Source organism: Protopterus annectens, chromosome 17.part0 (assembly GCF_019279795.1).
Source record: "Protopterus annectens isolate FY-2018-M chromosome 17.part0, PAN1.0, whole genome shotgun sequence".
In the NCBI taxonomy this organism is placed as follows: Eukaryota; Metazoa; Chordata; order Ceratodontiformes; family Protopteridae; genus Protopterus; species Protopterus annectens.
Window position 1 is genome coordinate 424,510,056 of NC_056751.1, and position 22,822 is coordinate 424,532,877.

General features: G+C 39.5%; 1 protein-coding gene across 1 annotated transcript in view; it reads right to left on the reverse strand.

Moving 5' to 3' along the window:
• MYBPC2 (myosin binding protein C2) overlaps positions 1–16,884 on the reverse strand; it is a 591,519-nt gene extending 574,635 nt beyond the window's left edge. The window contains exon 1 of the mRNA XM_044059467.1: positions 16,758–16,884. Within this exon, the coding sequence (XP_043915402.1) occupies positions 16,758–16,779 (22 nt within the window). The 5' untranslated portion in view covers positions 16,780–16,884. The remainder of the gene's footprint in view (positions 1–16,757) is intronic.
• Between the last annotated feature and the right edge of the window lie 5,938 nt (positions 16,885–22,822).

Here is a 22,822-nt window from a genome sequence, read left to right on the forward strand (position 1 = left end):
GCAAAATAACTCTCTGCACATAGTGATAAGCTAGAGCATTAGTTTCAGCTAGAAGGAAAAACATTTATAAATTATGCCTGTCTTAGGACAAATATGTGAGAGATTGTTGTGAAAATGAATGCAAACAGACAGTTCCTTGTGCCACAGTTTTGAAACAGCGGGGACTGCCAAGAGAATGCGATGTTAGCATGTTTGGGTGTTTGAAAGCATGCAAGCCTTGATTTAATGGCAACTAATCTACTTTGTTATCCAGGATTTCAGACTGGCATAGACATATTCTCTCTCAAACACACTCACACACACACACACACACACACACACACACACACACACACACACACACACACACACACACACACACACACACACACCTGTGTCATATGATTTAACTTACAAACCATGCACTAAGATCACTTAGATTTTTTATATAGGTATTTTTATGGAGATTAATTATATATTTTGCTTTACTTTTCTGTATTGGTATGAGCGTTGAAGCACAATATCCTGTCTGACTGTACAGGCTAGCACCATTGCAAATCTTCTGTTGATCTAGTGAAATATATTGTATGATACCTGGTTTCCAGTGCTTTTGCAATGGAGCAGCATTTCTTCATTTTATACTTTTTTTTTTTACTAGACAGTTGCACAGTTCTTATAAGAAGGCCTGTTTCATTTATTATTGTATGTAACACAGAAGATCAGTTGTATTTTCATTGGTCAGCACATCAGCTTCTGGCATCACTTTCATTGTCTTAAAGTGCTAATAAAAGTAATGTTTCTCTTCACCTGCTTCCATAGCATAGGGACTGTGGTGCCTATGCAGTATGTACCCCTCTGAATACGACCATTCTATACCTGATGCAGTCAAGTGTCTGCCTTCCATATGGCAGTCTTTACAAAATGTACCAGAGATAACAAACAAAATAACACAGGTGAATTATCATTTGCAAGACAAATGGAGGTACAGAATGAGGAGACCATTCAGTTTGCTTCTTGCTTGTTTTTAGTGATTTGATGATTTGTTTCATATTGAACTCTGTCCTGGTGTGTATCGGTAGATTACAGTATAGTGGAGATTAGAGTTTTGTTTGTTTCCTCATTGTTATGGGGTTTCAGAGTTGGTATACTTAAGTTTACAGGAGTATGTGAAGTGCGGAGGTGTTGTGCCCATTCTGCAAAAATGTTATGATACTGTTTGCTATGATTTTCAGTTATGTAGTTACATTGCAATGCATTTCCATTTTTTAGACTAAAAAACCATGACACGCTGAGTAAGGGCTTTTTGTTTTGTTTCCCACTGTTTTGCAATATTCTATGTGGTATATGTTTTAAGTGTACTTGTGTGTTGTTTGAGGGTTGTAGTAGGTGGCTGGAATTATATTCACTCTTATTGGGATTCAATGTTTTTGGTTTTGAGTCTTGATAAAATGTGATAAAATGTGAATTCGATGTAATGCCATAGACCAGATGTGAGCACTAAATCACTCATGTCCTTGTGAATATAAATTGCTATATACAGCCATCTTAGCATACTATGTATTGATTGACTAAGCAGAAACCATCAAATACGTAAAACTAAAAATTACCTACTACTGAAGTTAGTTTGGTAATACTCCTTTCCCTTTTACAAGGGCTGAAGGTGCTGGGACAGCTCAGGTTTCCCTTTTGCAATGCTTTGCTGAAGTCAGGTTAATACTTTGACCTTTTAGATACATTTATTAGGTCAGAATTCAGTGGTCATGAATGGCTAAGCAGAAATCAACAAATACCTAAAATTAAAAATTGCCTACTACTAGAGTAAGTTCTCTTCTTCTGCTCTCCCTTTTCCAGTGACTGAAGGTGCAGGACAGCTTAAGTTTCCCTTTCGCAATGCTTAGCAGAAGGCAGGTTAATTTGCTGACCTTTTAGATACATTCATAGGTCAGAGTTCAGTGGCAGAATGTAGCAATGAGTTAGTTCCCAGATGCTCTTCAGCTACACAGTGTTTATTTACCTAGACACTACAGAGAGAAAGGAAACTACTTAATGCCAGCTGCTGATCTATTTGGGAGCAACACATATTAACATGGATTAATCTTGAAATACCTTGGCGGCAGAACAGTATTTATCAAATCAGAAGGAGGCAGAATTGCCATCCCCTGGGATGTAAAACTGTTGAGTAGCATTCAGTGAAAAAGGGAGTCAGAGGAGGTGAAAATAAATCCAGGCAGCTCTTCTGTTCATTATGAACTTATTCTATTTATTTTATGGATGTTGGCAAAAAGTGATAGCATCTTGGTTTAAGATAGTTAAAGGAGAACAGAATGATATAGCTGTGGCAGATTACAAACAGAAAGAGTAGTAACTTCATATTTTAATGAAAATTTGAAGTCTAGGTATGAAAATTATCAAAAGCACATCCAAATATCATAGTACTAGGAATAATACATAAAAGAGCTCAGAAGCCAACCTGTGTTGTAGTGACATTGAAGACAGCATAATAATTATTATTTAATGTGTTTATTAATTGGATAACCAGATAATAAACACTACAAAAAACTAGCCAAGCTAAAGTTTTCACTGTGTAATACCTTAAACCTCCTGTAATAGAGGTCCATGGGATGTAAGCTAATGACCCATTAATAAGATCATCAAGTGTTTCAGCTGTATAGCTTCTGAATGTCTATGAATTTTTAATTTTTCTTTTTAAGCCTTTGTGGATACATTCAGGCCAATAAAGCCAAAACCCTCTAGCTGTGGAGATGCATGTTTTGGCCTTCTTATGATCTCATCAGCACAACATAAGTGGACTGTTTGGCTATACCTCAGAAACACAGGGTCTTTACACCCAGTTGATGCCCATAACCATTAAGGTGTCTTGCAAAATATCCTAACATCCAAAACCAAAAAGAAGAAAGGTCACACAAACAAACCAGTAAGTAAAAACTAGAAGAAAATCCTAGTCAAGCTAGAGTTTTCCCTGTGTGATACCTTAACCCCCCCCCCCCTGTAATAGAGGCCCACAGGATATGTGCAAATGACCCTTTAAGGACATCAAGTGTTTCAGCTATATGGCTTCTGAATGTCTGACTTTTTTTACTTTTTGCTTTTTAAGTCTTTGTGGATACATTCAGGCCAACACGGTCATAAGAAGGCCAAGACATGCATGTCCTCAGCTAGTGGGGGGTTTACTAGTTGGTTTGTCTGTGTGACTTTTTTACTTTTTGGTTTTGGATGTTAGTTGGGATATTTTGCAGATGCTTTAATGGTTATGGACATCAGCTGTGTGCAAAGACCTTGTCTTTCTGAAGTATTACGAAACAGTCAACTTATACTGTGCTGATGAGGTCATAACAAGGCTGAAACATGCATTTCTACAGCTAGTGGGGTTTGGCTTTATTGGCCTGAACATATCCACAGATCCATAGATAAGTCATACTAGAAAAAATGCCCTCCCAGGATTAACTAAAAAACACTGTCTGTTTAAGGGATCTCCTGACAGTCACAAAGCATGAAACTAGAATTTACAGAAGTCAGACTTAAATTTACAGGCTGAGGCAGACTCAGTTGGTTAACCTAACAGTCAACTATGCTTGAAGCAGAAAGTTCAAATTGTGTATGCATAACTAAAATTATTAAAATATGGAGTATGTGCCACTGTAATGTGCTCAGATTCTATAAAGTAATAATTCCTACTGAAAAAAATTCAGACCCTATGTATTTAGTGACATCTGCACATCTTTTAGTTCAGCAATACTTTGCTGTCTTAGTCAAAGTTCCCAGGGAAGGGGGGGAGTGTAAGGAAATGTAAATAACTGCTCTCAACACAAAAACAATCTACTTAACCTTTATGCTGTTAACACTGCCTATCATCTACATTTCTCTTCTGTGATTCTGAAATGCCTTCTCCCTAACAAACAGTAACAGCTGCTTGACACATGAGCTGTATTGGGAACTGAAAAAAAAAATGAAAGCAGGTTATGTTTATGTCTGGCAACATCTGCAGAGTTATGTCACTGAAAAGCTGAGAAAACAACATGAAGAGTAAAGCAGCAGTTAAAAAATTAGACTGTTAGTCTTGGGCTAGCTTATATCAGACCTTGCTCATTCCTTTCCCAAGCCCAGTAGGGATGCAAACTACAGTCCTCAAGTCAGACTTGTTTAGCATGTTGGAAGATAACATAGCAGGGGAGGGGTAGCTGCATAGTGGGTTAAATACAACTGTATGGTGACTCAACAGTCCATTGTTTGTTCATATTTTGTGTGCCTGTTAGGACCATATAGTCCAATAAGGTTTTTCATGCTGAAACTTTGCAAACATGGTCATACTGGGATTTTGCAAACTTCTCTGAACCAATTTTGTTCATTTAATTACCTCTTATTGCCTCTTCCCATGCAACTAGAACACATGGATTAAAAGAGAAACCGCAGAAATCAAAGCCCTGCCTTATAAAATGTTACTATCTGCCAAAATGTCATCTTTGTATTAATTTAGAATGAGAATCATTTTCCTAAGTTAAAATAAAACTGATGCATTTAAACTTTTTCAACTTCGAATTCCTAATCTTTAGAGACAAGGATAGCACATTTAAGAATTACTTGCATCCCAGATAAATTAAAGGACTGTTTGGGAGGTGAGTAGATCTGTTATAACTTAAAACCTACAATCAACGCAGTAAAAAAAGCAGGCTATGAACTAGGGATTGTTATTTTGCTAAGCTAGTGTTGTTGTGTCTTTCAGCTTTTCCCAGTTAGGGGTCGCCACAGCGGAACTCCGGCCACTAATGACTGGTAGTTGATTTTTACCTGCCGAGTTACCAGCCCTGACGCACAACCTTCAACGATGGTACGCCCATTCACGCATGTCTCCACGCAGAAGACACTCTAGCTGAGAATCGAACCGGACAGCGTCTTATTGTGAGGCGACAATCCTACCGCAGCACCACCTAAGCTAGTGATTGCTTGTAAATATGATTACAGATATAGCAAACTCAGGATCCAGCCTGCTATGTATCAGCACTCCTCGAGGATCAGAAATAGCCGTGTGATTGCATCAGTTTGTGCAGAACATTTGCGGTGGATGACACTGCCAAATTAAGTGAGATGACAAATAGGTATATTCGACAAAGACCATTCAGTTTACTGCATCGCTATTCTTCAGAGCCCTACTTTGTAACTTAGATAGCTGTACAATTGAAAAACTCAGTCTCTAACGTTAAACACAATGTTATAACAACCATGGTTGCTGCAGTCAAGAATTTAATTTTCTCTGACATGCAGCAACCTTGGATTTAAAACAAAAAGACACATATAATCAGTGCTTTCTTATTTATTTATTTATTTTGAATTAACATCCAATTGCTGATGCAACAAGTATTACTGAATGGCCAAATATTCCATTCAGCTGCTATGAGATAAGAAAATGCAGTAAAATAGAAGACATTACTGATGAGGTCTATCTACACTATTACCATTTACATGGCATATTGTTGCATGACACGTAACGTGAGTGTTGTGTTTACAATATGTACAAACTTTGTACTCTTACTTGCTTTTCTGAGACTCATTTTATACTACGACGAAATTGTGTTAGAGGTAAGTGCGGGGGAGTTTAGTGTCAGATAGTGTAAGTGTGTGTGTGTGTGTGTGTGTGTGTGTGTGTGTGTGTGTGTGTATGACTGCATGTGTAAGTGCACACAGAGGGCTGACTGGTTTCAGGTAACACTGTGTGTGTGTGTGTGTGTGTGTGTGTGTGTGTGTGTGTGTGTGTGCACGTATGCGTGTGTGTCCTTGCATGCGTGTGTGTATGTGTGTCTGCCTGGATATCACAGTAGGGGAATTAGTTAGGGGATAGGTTGGGTAGGTGTGCATATGTGTGGGAGTGAATGGGTGAGCATGTCCATCAGCACGAGCAGTTGAGAGGGGGAAGGTGTGTGTGTGTGTGTGTGTGTGTGTGTGTGTGTGTGTGTGTGTGTGCGTGTGTGCGTGTGTGTGTGTGTGCGTGTGTGTGTGTGTGTGTGTGTGTGTGTGTGTGTGTGTGTGTGTGTGTGTGTGTGTGCATGTGAGCGCATGAGTGTGTGTGTGTCTGTGCATTTGCATGAATGTGTGAATGTTTGTGTGTAGGGAGACTATCATATTTCTAAGCTCCTCTAGACTAATGAGCAAATTCTGTGCAGTATTTGGGGGAACACTAGATACACTCTTTAGATATTTCTGTAACATTACTCTGAAAGTTAATAGAACAACAATTTTGCAGCACGAGAGATGTATGTGTGGCAGAACACAATACTCCAGAAATAATTTTTACATAGAATCCTAAGCTCATTTAAAATATTAGCAGAACAACTGTTTTGCAATATGAAAGACATACGGGTGGGGTGGGGTGGGTCAGGAGACTATGGATATTCTTTAAATATTACTGTGAAGTCACTGAAAAGTTAATTGCACAACAGCTTAACAGCATAAATGATGTATGGGGCAAGAGGCATCAGGTATGTTTTAATATTACCCTAAGTCACTTATAAAAGTTAGGAAAAGGGTTTGAATTCTATATCCTCAGCACAGAAAGCAACATTAACAAAGCAGAGCTTTAGTCCACTATACCACTTGAGGATTTCATGAAGTGTTAGCTATTCCATCCTGATGTAGTTTTGAATAAGAAGTATGAAAGTATAATGCGTGGCATTATGGACCGACTAATAGTCTGTGAGTTACTAGCGACAGGGGAGGTATAAGAAGGAAAATCAAGAATATATTGTAAAATCAGGGGCAGCTAAAAGGGATGGGGTGTGTCCAAAGGGGGGTGGGGGGTGAAATACCTCTATAAGGCCATGATGAAGACTTCCAAACAAAGCAAGGACGATCACAAGATGACACTTGGGAGAAATTTTAAATATTACTCTGACTAGCTTAGAAAGTTAATGGAGCTATAGGTGAAGTATCACAATGCATTTTCTGAACGCTAGGTAGAATGAAACTCTAATGTCTGGCATTATTGACTGACTGTAATCATCTGCGATTTACAAGGGGCATTGAAATAATAAGACGCTACAGCACTGATATTCTTTAAACTAATGGACAGGTAATAGGTGTGGAAGTGTGTTTGTGTATGTGTGTATTTGAATGTCTGTGTGTGTGTGTGTGTGTGTGTGTGTGTGTGTGTGTGTGTGTGTGTGTGTGTGTGAGTGTGAGAATGAATTAAGGAGGTGTATTGAACCACACGACATAATCAGTGTTAAAAAGTGGAGATTTGTGAAGCAGAATGAAAACATCACAGACACTAATACTTAAAAGGTTGCTCCTTTAACAGACTTCTTGTTTGTTGGTAAAAGAAAACATCCTTTAGTTCTATAACATTGAGTTCATATAACCAAGTCCTTGCTCTAGATGGGATTTTGTGAAGTGACAACATGTACAAAAATGAGGTTGTGGATGTATTGATGGAATAACCTTTGTTTGAATGCATCTTTTGTTTTGTTAATCAAGTAGTGTAAAATTTTGAAGATTCAGTAGAGTGACATTTTGCATACATATATATGTATACTATATAGGAAAAAGAGAGAGGGGATAGAGAAGAGCATTTTTGTGTGAGTACATCAAAATTCAGCTTACAAAATGTAAGCTTTTGTTAAATGCGGTAATGAAAATAAATGAGGTAAGTGTCAAAGGAAGAGTAAAAGAGCCATATTAAGAAGAAGAATGCAAAAAAAGTGATGTAATTGCACCACAGAGCAAAAGCCTAGATAGTGACACACCTTCAAGTGAAAGCTGCACTGTAGCTGCTATTTTTGTAAAGCCTTTACTTAAAATGAACATGGGCTGCCTTCACAGTATTGCTCTGTCCAACTTCCTATGACTTGATCATGGAAGAAGGATCCTGGGCAGAGTATTAGGAAATAGAAACCATGAGACGTTTAGCTTATATGGGCACACAGTGCCTGCTGGCTAGTGCCCCATTCTCTTCCTGGAATATTTTATTTCAATATTAGGAGGGCAAAATCAGTTTCAGGTTTTGCCAGGATTCCAGTGCTCAAGCCAACCTAAAATAAGCATGTGTGATGAAATATTTAACAAGATATCTTACTCAGCCTAACTGCAGCCTTGTAATGGCTGTCGAACAAATCCTCCCTTCAGCTGATGTCAATTCTGGATCCTTTCCACAGGTACAATGCAGATGGTCATAAGAACATATGAAAAATGAATAATGGATGTGTAAGGTTGTATACTTGAAGGCTATGTCCCCCCATAAGCAATCTGTTTTTTTCTTATAGACACTTTATTGGAGAAAGGATACCAAATCAAATATTAAAAAGTAAATGAATAATTAATATATTTTGCATACTTTCCTTGAATATTGTTTTGCATGCACTTTAATGCATCAAAAGGATTTTTTGTTGTTTATTTTGCCTCTTCTGACTCTTGATCATCAGCCCCCTCTCAGCCAATTGACCCATTCATGCCCCATCACTGAGGCAATGGTCAACCTGGAGGGGCCATCATTTAGAATGCCATCAAGGATGGTTTGATTTTTTTCCCTTCTATTATGTACTTATTACCAGGTACACTTGACTGAGCACTGAGGAGGGTGCATTCAGTTTACTCACCACAGAGGGCATCCCCATATTTCTACAAGGAGCATTCCCTCCGAGCAGCCCTGCCCCCAACCATAAGTGGAGGTTTCCCTGGTTTCTTCCATATAACTCACATTAACTGTGTGCCCTTTGGTGTGTGGAACCATTTCCATCCCCCCAGAAGAGGCAAGCAGAATACACTCCTTTGTTCCTCCTCCTTCCTGCCTGGCTTCTGCAATGCCAGGGAGGCTAATCGAACTCCAGTTATCTAGGGTACAGTCAGGGCACCACCCTTCACCATGAAGCATGGTGCTTCAAAAAGTCACAGCTTCATCCCTCTGCACCACATTGCTGGACACCTCAGTCAAGTACACAGTTTAAGAGGTAGTGTTAATTACTTAGCAGCCACTCAAACCATTAGCCGTGTAGTCATTTATTTTTTAATACTGCAAACATCCAGTTTAACAAGAAAAAATATGTATTGTTGATTGACCATATTACTGTCAGTTCTGGTTGCAATATTTACTTACTTATGCTTGTTGACTGTCATAGCCCCACTAAGCATGAACTGTTATTAGGGCAGACCTGAAGTGGTATTACTCACACTGACTTAGGTCTAATTTGACCAGGATATTGCTGAAATCCCTCTTCTCTTTTCACCAAGTGTCAGGGGATCTTATATAATCACACACACTTCAGGCAAATGGATATCAATTTACTATCTCATTTTAAGTATGGTACCTCAGAAGTGCAGTATGAAAGAGCATCCCACTTCCTAAGTTGCACTACAGTTTCAGTGCTGGAACTGGATACCAACTAGCTGCTGTGAGTATAAAATCCTCGGCCTTCTGATCTCTTCATTATCAAAGTGTTCTACTTGTTAAACCACTAAAATGTCCAATTACTACAAGTGACAGTTAATGCTGAAGTTCTGCATTATTACACTTCAGTAATTACTGAGATAAAAATAAAGCCAGCTTTAATGCATTGATGGACAAAATCCTTGCTGTGATCTAGACAGCTTGGATTCAGTTAGCCACTTGGTACCTGGGTGTGGTGATTTGGTAGGGACAGGGACAGAAATGATGAGATAAGGCCTTCATGCCTGTCTCAATCCAGAAGGCTGGGTGCATATGCCTGGGGTGTTCACTTCATCCTAGAATCCCCAATGTAGATGGAAAATCATATAAAGGTACATGCTTGAGGGAGCAGGGCCTTCTGAGGTGTTAAATCACTCAAAGAATTGGGTAGTAAGCATTAAGGTCCATTGCAAATGCCACTCCTGAGCAACTAGAGGCATGCTTGGTGGGTCACAGAAAATCCTGATCCTTGTAGTTTATGGTACCACTCCTGGTGCATGACTGTCACCTCAAGAAGAAGGAATGGGTCAATAAACTTTAATTTCTGTGTGAACAAATGAACCAACTTGGTATCTGGGGTGGGAGGTTTCATGGTCTAGAAATGATCAGAGCGCAAAAATAACTAACTAAATAAATAAATAAAATGCACAGGTGAAAGTGGATGTTCTACAGCTACTCAAGCCCCAGATGCTCAAATTCCTTTAACTCGCAGCCATAGACTTGACCGGCTGGTAGTTCATGCAGACTAGTTTGGCTAAGCAGCTGCTCCACCATCTGCTCACACCCTCGGAAAGGAAGTGAAGCGACTGCTTGCTGACTAGGTAAGTGGGGAAGGGATGGGCAAGGTGCTGTCAGGTTTAGGGAGGGAGTGGGGAGTGTAGTGTAGATGGACAGGGGAACTTTAGTTTTAGGGAGGGGGATATAGATTTTAGGGTTAGGGAGGGGGATGGAGATTTTAGGTTTAGGAAGTGCTCATGAACAGGTGGATGATGGGGATTTTAGGTTTAGGGAACAATCCAAACTTTAGGGTTACACAATGAGTGGGAGTTTTTAGGATAAGGATTAGGTTTCTGGCAGGGCTAATAAACAATAAGGGAGATGAGTTAGTGGAATTTAGAACAATTGCCAAAACAAGCAAGTGGCAGAGAAAACATGTGTCTCGAGCAAATCTGTCTCAAGCACATGTAATAGAGCCTGTGAAAGCCATTAGCTGTTCTTATGACATCATGATTCAGGCAATGCAGATTGACCGTGATGTTACAGTGGTTGATTTCTAGCCATAGCAAACGTGGTTCTATTCTGTGTATACATATGTACACACATATTGACATCTGCACATGTAAATAAAATAATGGATGGGAAAGTATGTGTTATATTATGTTATAAATGGGCTGAAGAAATTTAGCAATTTAGCCAACATGATTGCCATTTGTACATTAAATACAGTTCTCTTTATTTAACTAATGTCTTGGACAAAACACTCTGTAAAACCTGAAGACAAAGCTATTAGAATAATTAAGAAGCATTCCATCCCAAGGGTCTGTATTAACATGTTTACACAGTACACTATATTTAGTAGGTCAAGTGCCATTTTCAGATATAGGAGTTTTATGTAAATAAGGCTTAGAATACAAAAATGTTGCTTTCTAGCTGATTAACCATTATAGTTTTCATGTAGATGTAAGACTGACACATGTACTAGACTAGGAATGTTTTTATAATATGCTGATATTCATTATGGCAGATAATGGTAACCATACAGGAAAATGGCAAAAGACCATTGATTATACATTAATTACAGGACCATGTTTATTGTGTCTGGATTGCCTTTGGTATGCTCAGCGGTCGACCAATGTAATAGTATATTTATAGCACTGTATATTCTGTGAAACAATTAATAATTTTAAGATGTTTTATGTCTGTATCTACTAACTATCATCTCTGGAAGCAGTGAATGCATTTATTAATAGCTGAAGCAGGGAGTGACTATTTTCTGTAAAAGCATGCTGTTATTAGGAATATGTTAATTTGTAAAGACATCTTGTAACCTTTTTAAAATGCAGGATACTTCATACAGCAAAATGAATAACAAAACAATTATGAGTTTGACCATAGCAATTGGCTTGATTGATTTTTAAGTAATACTAATGACCTTTACAATTCATTTTTTTTTTGGGGGGGGTAATTTTAGTTAGGTAGTAGCCATTTACCCATAGTCAACACTCTATAGTTAAGCCCAGCTGTTAACTTCCTGTCTCACATGGTGCATGCATCTTGCATTAAAGCTGCAATACACAACACAGACAAAAATACTGCACTAATTCTGAAAAAAAGTAAATGCAGCCATTTTTTATTGTATTTTCTGTATATTACTTCCTGTTACTTTAAAGTGCAATGCAAAATTTCACAGCTCCACTATGTCCCCACCAACAGCACAGTTCCAGGCAAAGAAAACAGTTCATGTACAGTGCTTCGTATTACAGAACATTACTACATAGCCAACACGTGTTCATCTCAAAGTAAAAAGCACCATATCACAGCTTCAGACCACAGAGAAAGGTGTTACAGTTCATTTGCTTTTCAAAGAACTGTATTTAAGCTGTCCTTTTCTATAAAGTACAGTACAGACAAAATGTCACACGCTACTTGGCACCCCAAATCAGGGAAATATAATCTGGGTATTTTAAAACAACACTTGTTGCTTTTATAGAGCAAATCAGAATGTTACAGCTCCACACACACACACACACACACACACACACACACACACACACACACACACACACACACACACACACACACAGTTATGTCATAGCATCTACAGTAATTTTCATCAGGCTTATTTCATCGACACCAATTCATCAACTTATGATCCATCAAAAAACAAAAATGAAGTATAAAAACATGTTTTAGCAAGGAGGGACTGATCCCACACCATCACATTTCTAAATATACTGACTTCAAGGTAGCAGAACAGTGAGAACAAGTAGAACCCCCCTATTCCCAACTGCTGTGTGATCACTCCTTAATTGCAAAAATGTACGAAACACTTTTCTCATTGTGACAAACATAGACACCATTAAAATACACACAAACAAAATAAAAACATAGTTACACCCTCCCAAGGAACATTTTCTATCAACATCTTAAATACAAACCAGGGCATCACCTGATTCCTTTTCAAATGGGGCATAGATGAACTGAGTGAATTACACACACACACACACACACACACACACACACACACACACGCACACACACACGCACATGCACACACACACACACACACACACACACACACACACACACACACACACACACACACACACACACACACACACACACACACACACTATCTAATTTCTAAGAGTACACTGTGAGCTATTCCACTATAAATAAAAAAGACAGGGAATCATTTTTCTAAACCCTCCCCCGATCATTTGAAATGAAAAACAATTTAAAAATCTTCCAGAGGTAATTTTCTAAGTGCAGTAACTCCTTTCAGATAGGCATTATATGGAAATAATGCAACTCTCATTGATGTGGAGGACCTCTACCTTTAGTGTCTGGCCTCACATCACCATTGGGTGATCCATTACTTTCCTATAATATCCTCTTGGACATTGTTGCTTATTTGACCTTTGTTACTGTGTTACATATGCAGTTATCTATAGCAATGAAACTTCAGTGACTGTATCCTGATGTGTTTCTTCTACTACATTGGGGTTCCTGTAAGAGCAATGTTCTCTTTTACAGCTACATGTGTACTTCTTTCAAGTGGGCAGGAGCTCCAAGCCTTCTGAGTGGGATATATAAAAATACAAATCTAGTGAGATCCTGAAAATGGGTATGTTCTGATTTTAAGTAACAGAGTGAATTTTTTTTTGCGGAATTCTGTGCATTTTCTTGAAAAGCTGGCTTCATTATAGAGACTCAGGGCATACCCCATTTCGAAAGGACTGATTAGCTTACCGCATTTTGTACCATGCTTAGAGTAACACTGAGACGTTTTTTTTTAGCTTTACCTCTACTACAGGCATACTCTGAATTGTCCATGTTAGGATGTTGTGACCAGTAGTTGCATGTATAGATCTGAACTGTGGCTGCATGCTATCAGGCAAACGGTCAACAGACCTAAAGGATTACCTTGGAATACTCATCTTCCATGGTGGGATCAAACTTTATACAGTACATGGGCTCATTACATTTCCCGTAGGTATGTGACACTTCTGTCTAAGGGTTATAACATCTGGACCAAATATTGATGTTGGCTGGCCAACAAAAGACAAGGGTTGAACCAGAGGCATGCAGCTGTAAGCAGAATAAAGAAGTTAAATATTCATTTACTGATAAGCTGAAAAATGAAGACTGATGTGGTGGACTCCTATATCTCTAGAAATGTTGTTCTGTCAGAACAAGGAAAACTGCTTGTGGGACTTTAGCTTATATTTTAGGTGATGTAACTATTTAATCTATTGTTTGTATTGCAGCTTTGCTTATTTTCCACTTCTGCAGTTGAATATGCTGTGTCCACTTTCCTCTGGAATCTAGTGGTAGAGTGTTCCTCCATTTCTTGTCTTGCAGAAGAGGTAGGGGGTCTCTACAGCAATGTATTACTGGTTGATTCCTCTGAGATGTAGACTGTAAGCAACTCCACACTGATGTTATATTCCTTAATGTCTTATGTACTGGTTCCTCTGAGCACATTGACAAGTTAAGGCTTCCCCACTTCCCAAAACATTCACCATTATTGGAAACAAATCTGCAGTAGGTAAAGGAGTTATGTTATGGGTTTGTTTGTATCTCTGTTGATGGAGATAGTTGTTTATTGAAGGATTTCATGAATTTTAATTCATCATCTGTCTGCTGCTCTGTAGACTGATGATTTTCCAAGACACTAGTAAGATTTCTGAGAATTGCTCTTGTTAGTGTCAACAGAAAAAGGTATTTTTGTACTCAGCCTACTAAATGGTCTAAGCATTTTCCACTCCACATGTCTTGGTAACTATTGGTTAAGGAAAATAAATATTTTCAAAATGTATGCAAAGTAATTAATAGCATTGACAGAACTCATCTCTACCAAAGGTATCCCAGTCCATATTTATGAGCATTTCAACAGTGACAATCATCTAGAGCCAAGGTTTACACCACTGGGTGGCTAGCCCTGCCTGGTAATTCTTCCACAACACACACTCACATGCGCACTCACACCTATGGCCAACTTAGAGTGTCCAATCTACTTACTGCATGTCTTTGGAACGTGGGAGGAAACCGTAGCACCCAGAGGAAACCCACGCAAACACAGGGAGGACATGCAGACTCTGAAAAGAAGGCACCCCAGCTGAGAATTGAACTGGAGAACTTCTTGCTGTGAGGCAACAACACTATCAGCTGTGCCACTGTGCCTCCCCTGCGCAGAAATAGGAAAAAGGGGTTGTGGATGGATGGATTTTTTAACATAAAATATTTTGATACTATATGACAGATGTATTATCCTTTAAACTATTTGCTGTAGTTTTTTTTTTCCCTTGAGGTTATGGTAATCTGTCATATAACAATTGTTTTCAATGGCAATCAAGTATGATGTCAAAGAAAAGAAATATGATTAAAAAATAATGTAATCGTATATATACTCTTAGGGGCAATGAGAAAAAAAATTATTTTGGCTTATGGCTTACTGACAACATATCATTATAAAATTTAGAATTTTCTTAAAATGCTATGCAGTCTGTGATATAGTAAGGTAGCTGTCATTGGACTGAAACTAAAAAAATCATGTTATATTTCTTCTCCTTACTGATTTGTTGGTAATGGGAAGAAATAAAGAACACTGAAAGGCAAGTCTGTTGAAAACATTGGCCTTTCAGCAGCTCTTTTTGTGGGTGTATAGTATTTAAATACCTATAGCATATTATACTATATAAAGAAGCACTATTTATGTAGCAATTTGATGTTCATGCAGAGCAGTGTATTTAATTTATGGAATATCCTGTTAGGTTTCTAGTTTCTACCGCTGGATCATTGTATCACATTTCATATACATCATACCCACAGGAACTCTGTGGAGACCAAAGGTTGTTTCTCAGGCTCACACATCAGAGCCTCACCCCTAGCATTTTCCTTAATTATTCTGTAACCTTCAGTACTGTGGTTTGTTAAGCTCCAATATTGGGGATGGAGCTCTAATTTTATTAATGTTTTCACTTAAAATGTAATTTACTTTTCTGAAAATCGCAGGGTAACCGGATTATCTTTTGCTATCCTTGAGGTGCAGTTTACCATAGTTTGCTACAGGTTGCGGTCCCATTAGCTAAATCGTCACCATAATGTTCCTAAGCTATGCTACAGCTTTCCTAATGAAGAACATGAATACAGTTCTGTTTGTTCAACTGTGATTGCTGCAGTTATCAAGTATGAAAAGATAAATGAGAACTGTGTTGTGACGCAGGACATTTTTCAGATGTGGTATGATGGTACAAAACAGGAAAAGTTTAGATGTTTAATAAAAAAACATATAGAGTCAGAAGCAATTTCTTATTGTACAGCAGTGACATTTCACAGTTTTATATTCAGCAGGCTTATTGTTAAATTTTATCATAGTATCCCTTTAGGCAGGTCACTATGTTGGCATTTCTCTTTTAGAATGTGAACTTTAATAGTGCCAGCTAGTTCTTGCTGAGTTCCACTTTAAAAAGTTTTTTTTAACCATTCCATTTACCTGGTTAGCAAATATAAGTAAAAGAAATGCATCCTCAGAGGGCCAGTAGATGTGATATAAAAAAATCACTTTAGTAGACTGCTTAACATTGCAAGACAAACACCCATCCACAGTTTTTCATAAGTAACTATGTTTCCTGTAACAAATGCTATGCTATACATGTCAAATATAAAGTGCAAGAAAGACAATTCATATGTACAGTTTGTCATTACCCTTCTTTCTCCCAGTCCTCCATATGTTATTGCATAGCTCTCCCCTTGTTTTACAGTCATTAACCAGATAAATGAAGGGTTTAGTTTTCCATAGCAAAATATACAAGTATGTAGTCGCAGCATCCCAGTAAATACATGCTAAGTTTATATTTCATAAAGCGCTAACACACAATATCAATAATATTAAAGTTTAGTGCAAGGCAATCTTTGTAACAAAAAGCAGGATTTTTCCGACTATACAGCGTCTTATGATGTTGGTACCTAGAGTGTGTCTAATAGAATTCCCGTTCCAGTTATCCTCTGCAGCCTTCTCAAGAAAAAAAAAATTCTCAGAGCCCACTAAACATGTAAAAGTGACTGCAGGACTTAAGTTTCTTAAGTGAGCTAGAAATTGAAAAGCTGCTTGTGAGTACCTTACCTGGTTTCTTTGGTTCAGGCATGGCTTCCTGCTTATCTTGGAACCCACTGATTCAATTCCTCCTTCAGAAGTCTGTCTGCTCCTTTAAAGACACCCTCAGAAGGAAAATATTGTAACTGCCACCTGACTCAAGACCCTCTGCCAAATTCCTGAGCTGTGCTATAAAGTCCTTAAAATGGGACTGCATGTCTTGGGAGGGCAATAGAGCACAGGGGTCAGGTATCACAGCACCATTTCCAGATCTAGTAATTTATGGTTTTATAAAGTAACACTCAAAATTATATTAAAAGGTATTCATGCATGGGATATTTATTGCTGTACCGGGGGGTGGGGGTCTCCCTTGAGAGTACTTAAGTGACTAAAAACGTGCTAATTTTATTTAGCTTTGCCTTGTTTTATCAAAATGAACAGTATTGAAATCCATGAACACACATTGGTCTGTGTGTGTGTATGTATATTTTGTATAGCTGTATGAATAAGTATTTGAGTCTAATAGTTCTGTTATCTAAAGTACAGCATGACTGATGTGTTGCGTGGATTCTATGAAGCCCAGTGGCATGCTAGTAGTGAAGTGACTGAATGAGTGTAAAAACCAGTATGCACATTTTCACCCACATCCAGCCTGGGAATTGCATATGCCAGTTTTATGAGTAAAAATAAAGTTAGTCAAGATACTGGGGAGATTCACTTCTGTTTTTTTTTTCAAATAATGCTGTGGATACTTTTATTTTCACTAGAACTCAAAAGAAGACATAACCAGCACAAAGACTGGTAGAAGGAAACTCATGTTAACATTTTATCTAAAGAATGGCACACTTTAACAGCACAGTATTCTTTACTCATAACTCATATGCTAGTGTTTCATGTCACCACTGTCACACTGATGTCTGTATACATAAGCACACACTTGTGCATATTCAGGTGTGTGTGTGTGTGTGTGTGTGTGTGTGTGTGTGTGTGTGTGTGTGTGTGTGTGTGTGTGTTTGTGTTTGTGCAATTGTTAATGCTATCTGCTTTCTTTGGGACTGCATTGAGGTAAAATAATGTTTTATTTCCCAGTGTAAATACATAGTTTATCAGTAATAAATTACCAAAATACCTTGCTTTATTATTTATTTTCAGCCATTAACTAGTTAGTATACTTATTTTGGAACCTTTCGCCTACATACCTCTTGTCAGGTTCTGGCACAGGCAACATGGGGATATCAAATGGAATTCCACTTGAGTGCCATGCGCTAGCTATGCAGACTAAATACCCCATATGTATGCATTGACTTTATGGTGCTGCAACAACCAGACATATTGATATGGAGTGGGGGAACCAGCTGATGGAGGCACACATTCCCCCCATGACCAAGCATCCTGTATGTCCAAATATTATGGTATTAGTCCTAGGGTTATGCTTTATTTTTTAAAGGATTTCAGTTAGGGTATGTCACCAAGACATGCTGTATTGCTTAGTACAAAAGGGCATAACTCTGTACTCCATACTGTTCCATGAAATAATCAATAAGATGGGGGTTGTATGATTTAGAAACTCCCATTGCTAGGTATTGCACAGTGATATTTGTTTATGAACTCCAGCTACACTGTAGATAAAATAAACAAGTTAGTTATAAACTCATTCACTTAGAGATGAAGCTGCTTGTTGTCAAGCATTGTGAACAGCATCAAACTTTAACCAAATAATAGAATTTTAAGTACATAGGAAAACAGGAGCAGTACTAGGCAAGTGATCATGAGACGCATTATATGCCTAGCCATGTACACCTTTAAGCAGACGTAGTTCAAAGCTTGCGCTTCCCTTTTTAAGCACTTAATAGTGATCACCTCCCAAATTGAGCAGGGCTGTACTTGTCAGTCCTGGCAAGAATTTGTGACTATCCATTCAGTCCACAAGACTAGCCTTAAAGGGAGTCGAAGTAGTACTTTTTTTTACCTGTAATGGTAACGTATTCCATAACCTGGGAATATACTGAGTTAGGAACCTAGATATACAGCTGGTCTCATTTATTTGTTGCTGTACACTTAAGTCTCTAGTGTCATAGATGTAGTTCCACATATCTACATCCACAGACAGTGTGCACCTATGAATCACCTCCCTTGTGTCTCTGCTATGTTTCAGATGATGCATAATACCAACTAGAGCCCTGCTTGATGATGACACCTATAAGGAAGTCACACAATATGGCTAAAATGCAACACAACACTTCCCATGCAAAAAATAGGACTATTGCATGTATTTTATCTGCTTGTTTCTACTGCCTAGACATGTTTGGAAGTACTGAAGTATGTTCCTGCCACTGCCTACAAGGAATATTTAGCATGCTGTATGCTACAAAACATGATTGTGGGGAAGCAGACAGCCCAGTCCTCAGTCCTGTGATACATACCTCGCAACGTCTTAGAGCAAGAAATCTGGACAAAGCCATAAATAATGGGGGGACAAAGGCCCAAAATAGGGACACTTTTAAAATATTCCTCTTACAGCTTTGCAGAAGTTCTCAATAGAAATCTACTCAAACAGCAGAGACCTCCAAATCAGAAATGCACTCGATCACCACAACACAGCACAAATCACAAGACACATAGCTCACCTACACAGCGTACCCCTCAACCTAAGCCCCTAAGGCTTGCCCAATACACTAATCATAGGTGACTTGATAGTGAGGCACACTAATGTTCCACTCACTAGGCTGAATAAGAAGAAGGCAACAGTCAGCTCTCTGTTCGGTGCCAGGATCCAACACATAACACACACACTCAGGTCACTCCACAACAAGTACAAGTATGACTCTGTCATTGTCCATGTGGGTGTGAATGACCTGAGATGCACCTCCCTGGACTACATGAAAAGAGACATGGAGGAGCTCTCGGATTATGTGGCCCAGGCAGGTATGATCCTAGCCCTGAGCAGCCTCCTACTGACATCCAGAATGATACCGCAGTACAAGCAGAAAATGATTGACTTCAACAATTGGCTAAGTTTCTGGTGTCATTCTAAGGGGAACCAGTTTCTGTCTGGTTAGGATGACATGACTGACAGACCTCGATGCTTTGCCAGAGATGGGCTGCATCTGTCACCCTTAGGTTTCCAGATACTGCCTAAGGCTCTTGCCACCCCTATAGTGCCTTTTTTAGGTGGTGTTCCAAACAACAAATTACCACCCTAACAGCTATAAATAAATGCAATCTGTGGGTCATGCTGCTCAATGCTAGAAGTCTAAATCTCAAGATGCACTCACTCAAAGCACTCCTCAAAGTGGAGAACATTGACATTTGTGCTGTACCGGAGACCTGGTTTAAAGCAGCAGAATGTGCTACCAGGCTATAACTCATCCCACACCTTTCTGCCCCAGAACATGGACCTAAGCTCCAAATGTGGTGGCATCTCCATATTCATAAAGGATATGCACACCTCCAGACTAGTAGCCCAGCATAATGCATCGGAGATACTTCAGGTACAACTAACAGTGGATAAGATGGCAATTCAGGTCATAGCCTGCTATAGGTCCCCAACCATGTCCCAAGACTCTCACTCCACGTTCCTAAGCACTCTGGAAACTATTAGGGTCCAACCCGACACTCTCATACTGGGTGACTTCAGCTACCCATCCATCAACTGGGAAAACTACTCATGCACCAATACACTTGCCCAACACTTCCTGGAATTCATTAATTCCAATGCGCTGGACCAAGCTCATTCTTACCCCAACTTGAGGAAGCAACATCCTTGACCTGGTTATTAATAACATGGGCAACCATTGCTCAGCACCAATAGTCAATTCCTCCCTGGTTAGAAATGACCACAAACTAATTACCATGGAAATCCACATCTCACCCACACCACCAGAAAGGTAACCCCCATGAAAGACTTCTCCAAAGCTGACTTTGGGCTCCTAAAAACAGAGGTGGCTAACTTCACAGCACCCATGAAAATGGAAAATAGGTGCATGACTGCCAAATCATACACCAATGCACTGTACAAACACGTACATAAATGCATGGAACTAGCCATACCCAACAGAATGAAGACGCTCTCCTCCAAAAAAAGGAAGCCAATCTGGTGGTCCTCTGCCATTAACAAACTTTACAACAGAAGGAAGAAACTGTTGCAGAAAAAGGTGAAGTCCCAAAACTGGAAAAACTCCCTTATTAGCCTCAACAAAAAGTTGAGATCCCTCATCAAAACCTCTAAAGCTAGCTATGAAGGCAGAATTGTGGCAAACACTAAAAACAACCACAAAGCCATCTACAGTTATATCAAGAATCTCCATGGCAATACCCAGACTTGCTCTAAGTTACTGCACAATGGTACCTCCTATAGTGAGCCAACAGATATTGCCAACATACTGACCGACAGATTCAGTGCCAACTTTACCCCTGTCTCCCCCCTTCAAAAGGACCAATCACAATACCAGAAGAATGCCAGGCACCCAGCATTACTGCAGCACAGGTTGAAGCTGCATTGTCCAAGGCCAAGAAAACAGCTTCCAAGGGACCCGACAGTATCCCTGGCTATGTTCTACATGAACTACAAAGTGAACTGCCACCACACCTGTGTAACCTGTTCAATCACAGCCTCATTGCAGGCTTTGTCCCTACAGAATGGCGCACTGCTACAGTCATCCCTCTCCATAAAGGGGGAGCGACTTACAGAGCCTGGGAATTATCACCCCATTAGCCTGATAAGTCTGATATATAAGTTTGTGAAGCACATCGTCATGAACTTAATTAACAAGGATATAGGGAGTCTTCAAACTCTGGATCCCACGCAATTTGGTTTTGTGAAGGGTAGATCATGCCTGCTCAAGCTGGTTGACTTCTTTGAGTCAGTCACCAGAGCTGTGGATGAGGGCAAGGCAGTTCATACAGCTTACCTCAATCTGGCCAAGTCCTTTGATACTATTTCCCACTCATGAATTACTGATAGACTCACCAAACTAGGCATCATCCCCTATATCACTAGGCGGGTTGCAAATTGACTCAAAGATAGAACCCACAGTGTAAAAGTAGCAGACTCCAAGTCAGACTGCCCACCAGTCACAAGTGGAGTCCCACAGGGATCAGTCCTGGGTCCTCCCATTTGGCATCTACTTCTCAGAAGTCCAGGCCAACACAGAGGGACTCTGGCTGACCAAGTTCGCTGACAATTGCAAGCTGGGAGCCATTATCAACTCCCCAAGTGATGTAGACATCCTACAGAAAGGCCTCACTGAGACATAACGACTGGTGTTGAAACCATGGCCTTAAGCTTTATGCCAAAAAATGTGTCATCATTCCCTTTGGGAAAAACTCAGTTCCCACTAATTACCGCAGTCATGGTAGCCCACTGAACACTGAAGGCATTATAAGAGATCTGGCGACACAGGCTGACAGTAACCTTTCCTTCAACCACCACATTGCCACTGTGGTCAGAAAGTCCTTCTATGTGGCACACCTCATTTCCAAGGGTTTTGCATCCAGGAAGTACAGGTCATCATCTCTCTCTCTACTTTTCCCTCATTAGACCAATCATCTAGTATAATGCCCCATTTGGCATGTACCTCACTAAACACCTTCAACAGCTGGAAAGGCCACAGAAGTACCTCACAAAGAGGCTGCTAGGCCTTAATCACATGCTCTACATGGACAGACTCAAAAAATTCCAGCTTTTCTTTGTCTCATATCGTCTATTAAGAGGCGATCTCTGCTTGACCTAGCCCTGATAGAAATGTTACATCTAAAGAAATCCCAATCCCTCCATACCACATCCTCCAGGGACCTCAACCTCATTATCACAATCAACAGAACATGCTGGAGGGACAGGTTCATAACCCAGAGACTGCCCATGCTCTGGAATAGACTTCCCATACATGTCAAGCAGAGCACCTCACTGGCTCTTTTCAAGAGAAATCTTGATGAGTGGATGGGAAATAGAAAGTTCACCCTGGGGATCACTCCACTAACTCTACTTGACAGAAGCAACTGGAACTAATGGCAGCATGATGCCAGGGCACTTCTATGGGCTAGGCTTGTAAAGGTTTCAGGGCCATTGGCCTAGTACACACCTATGAACAAACATA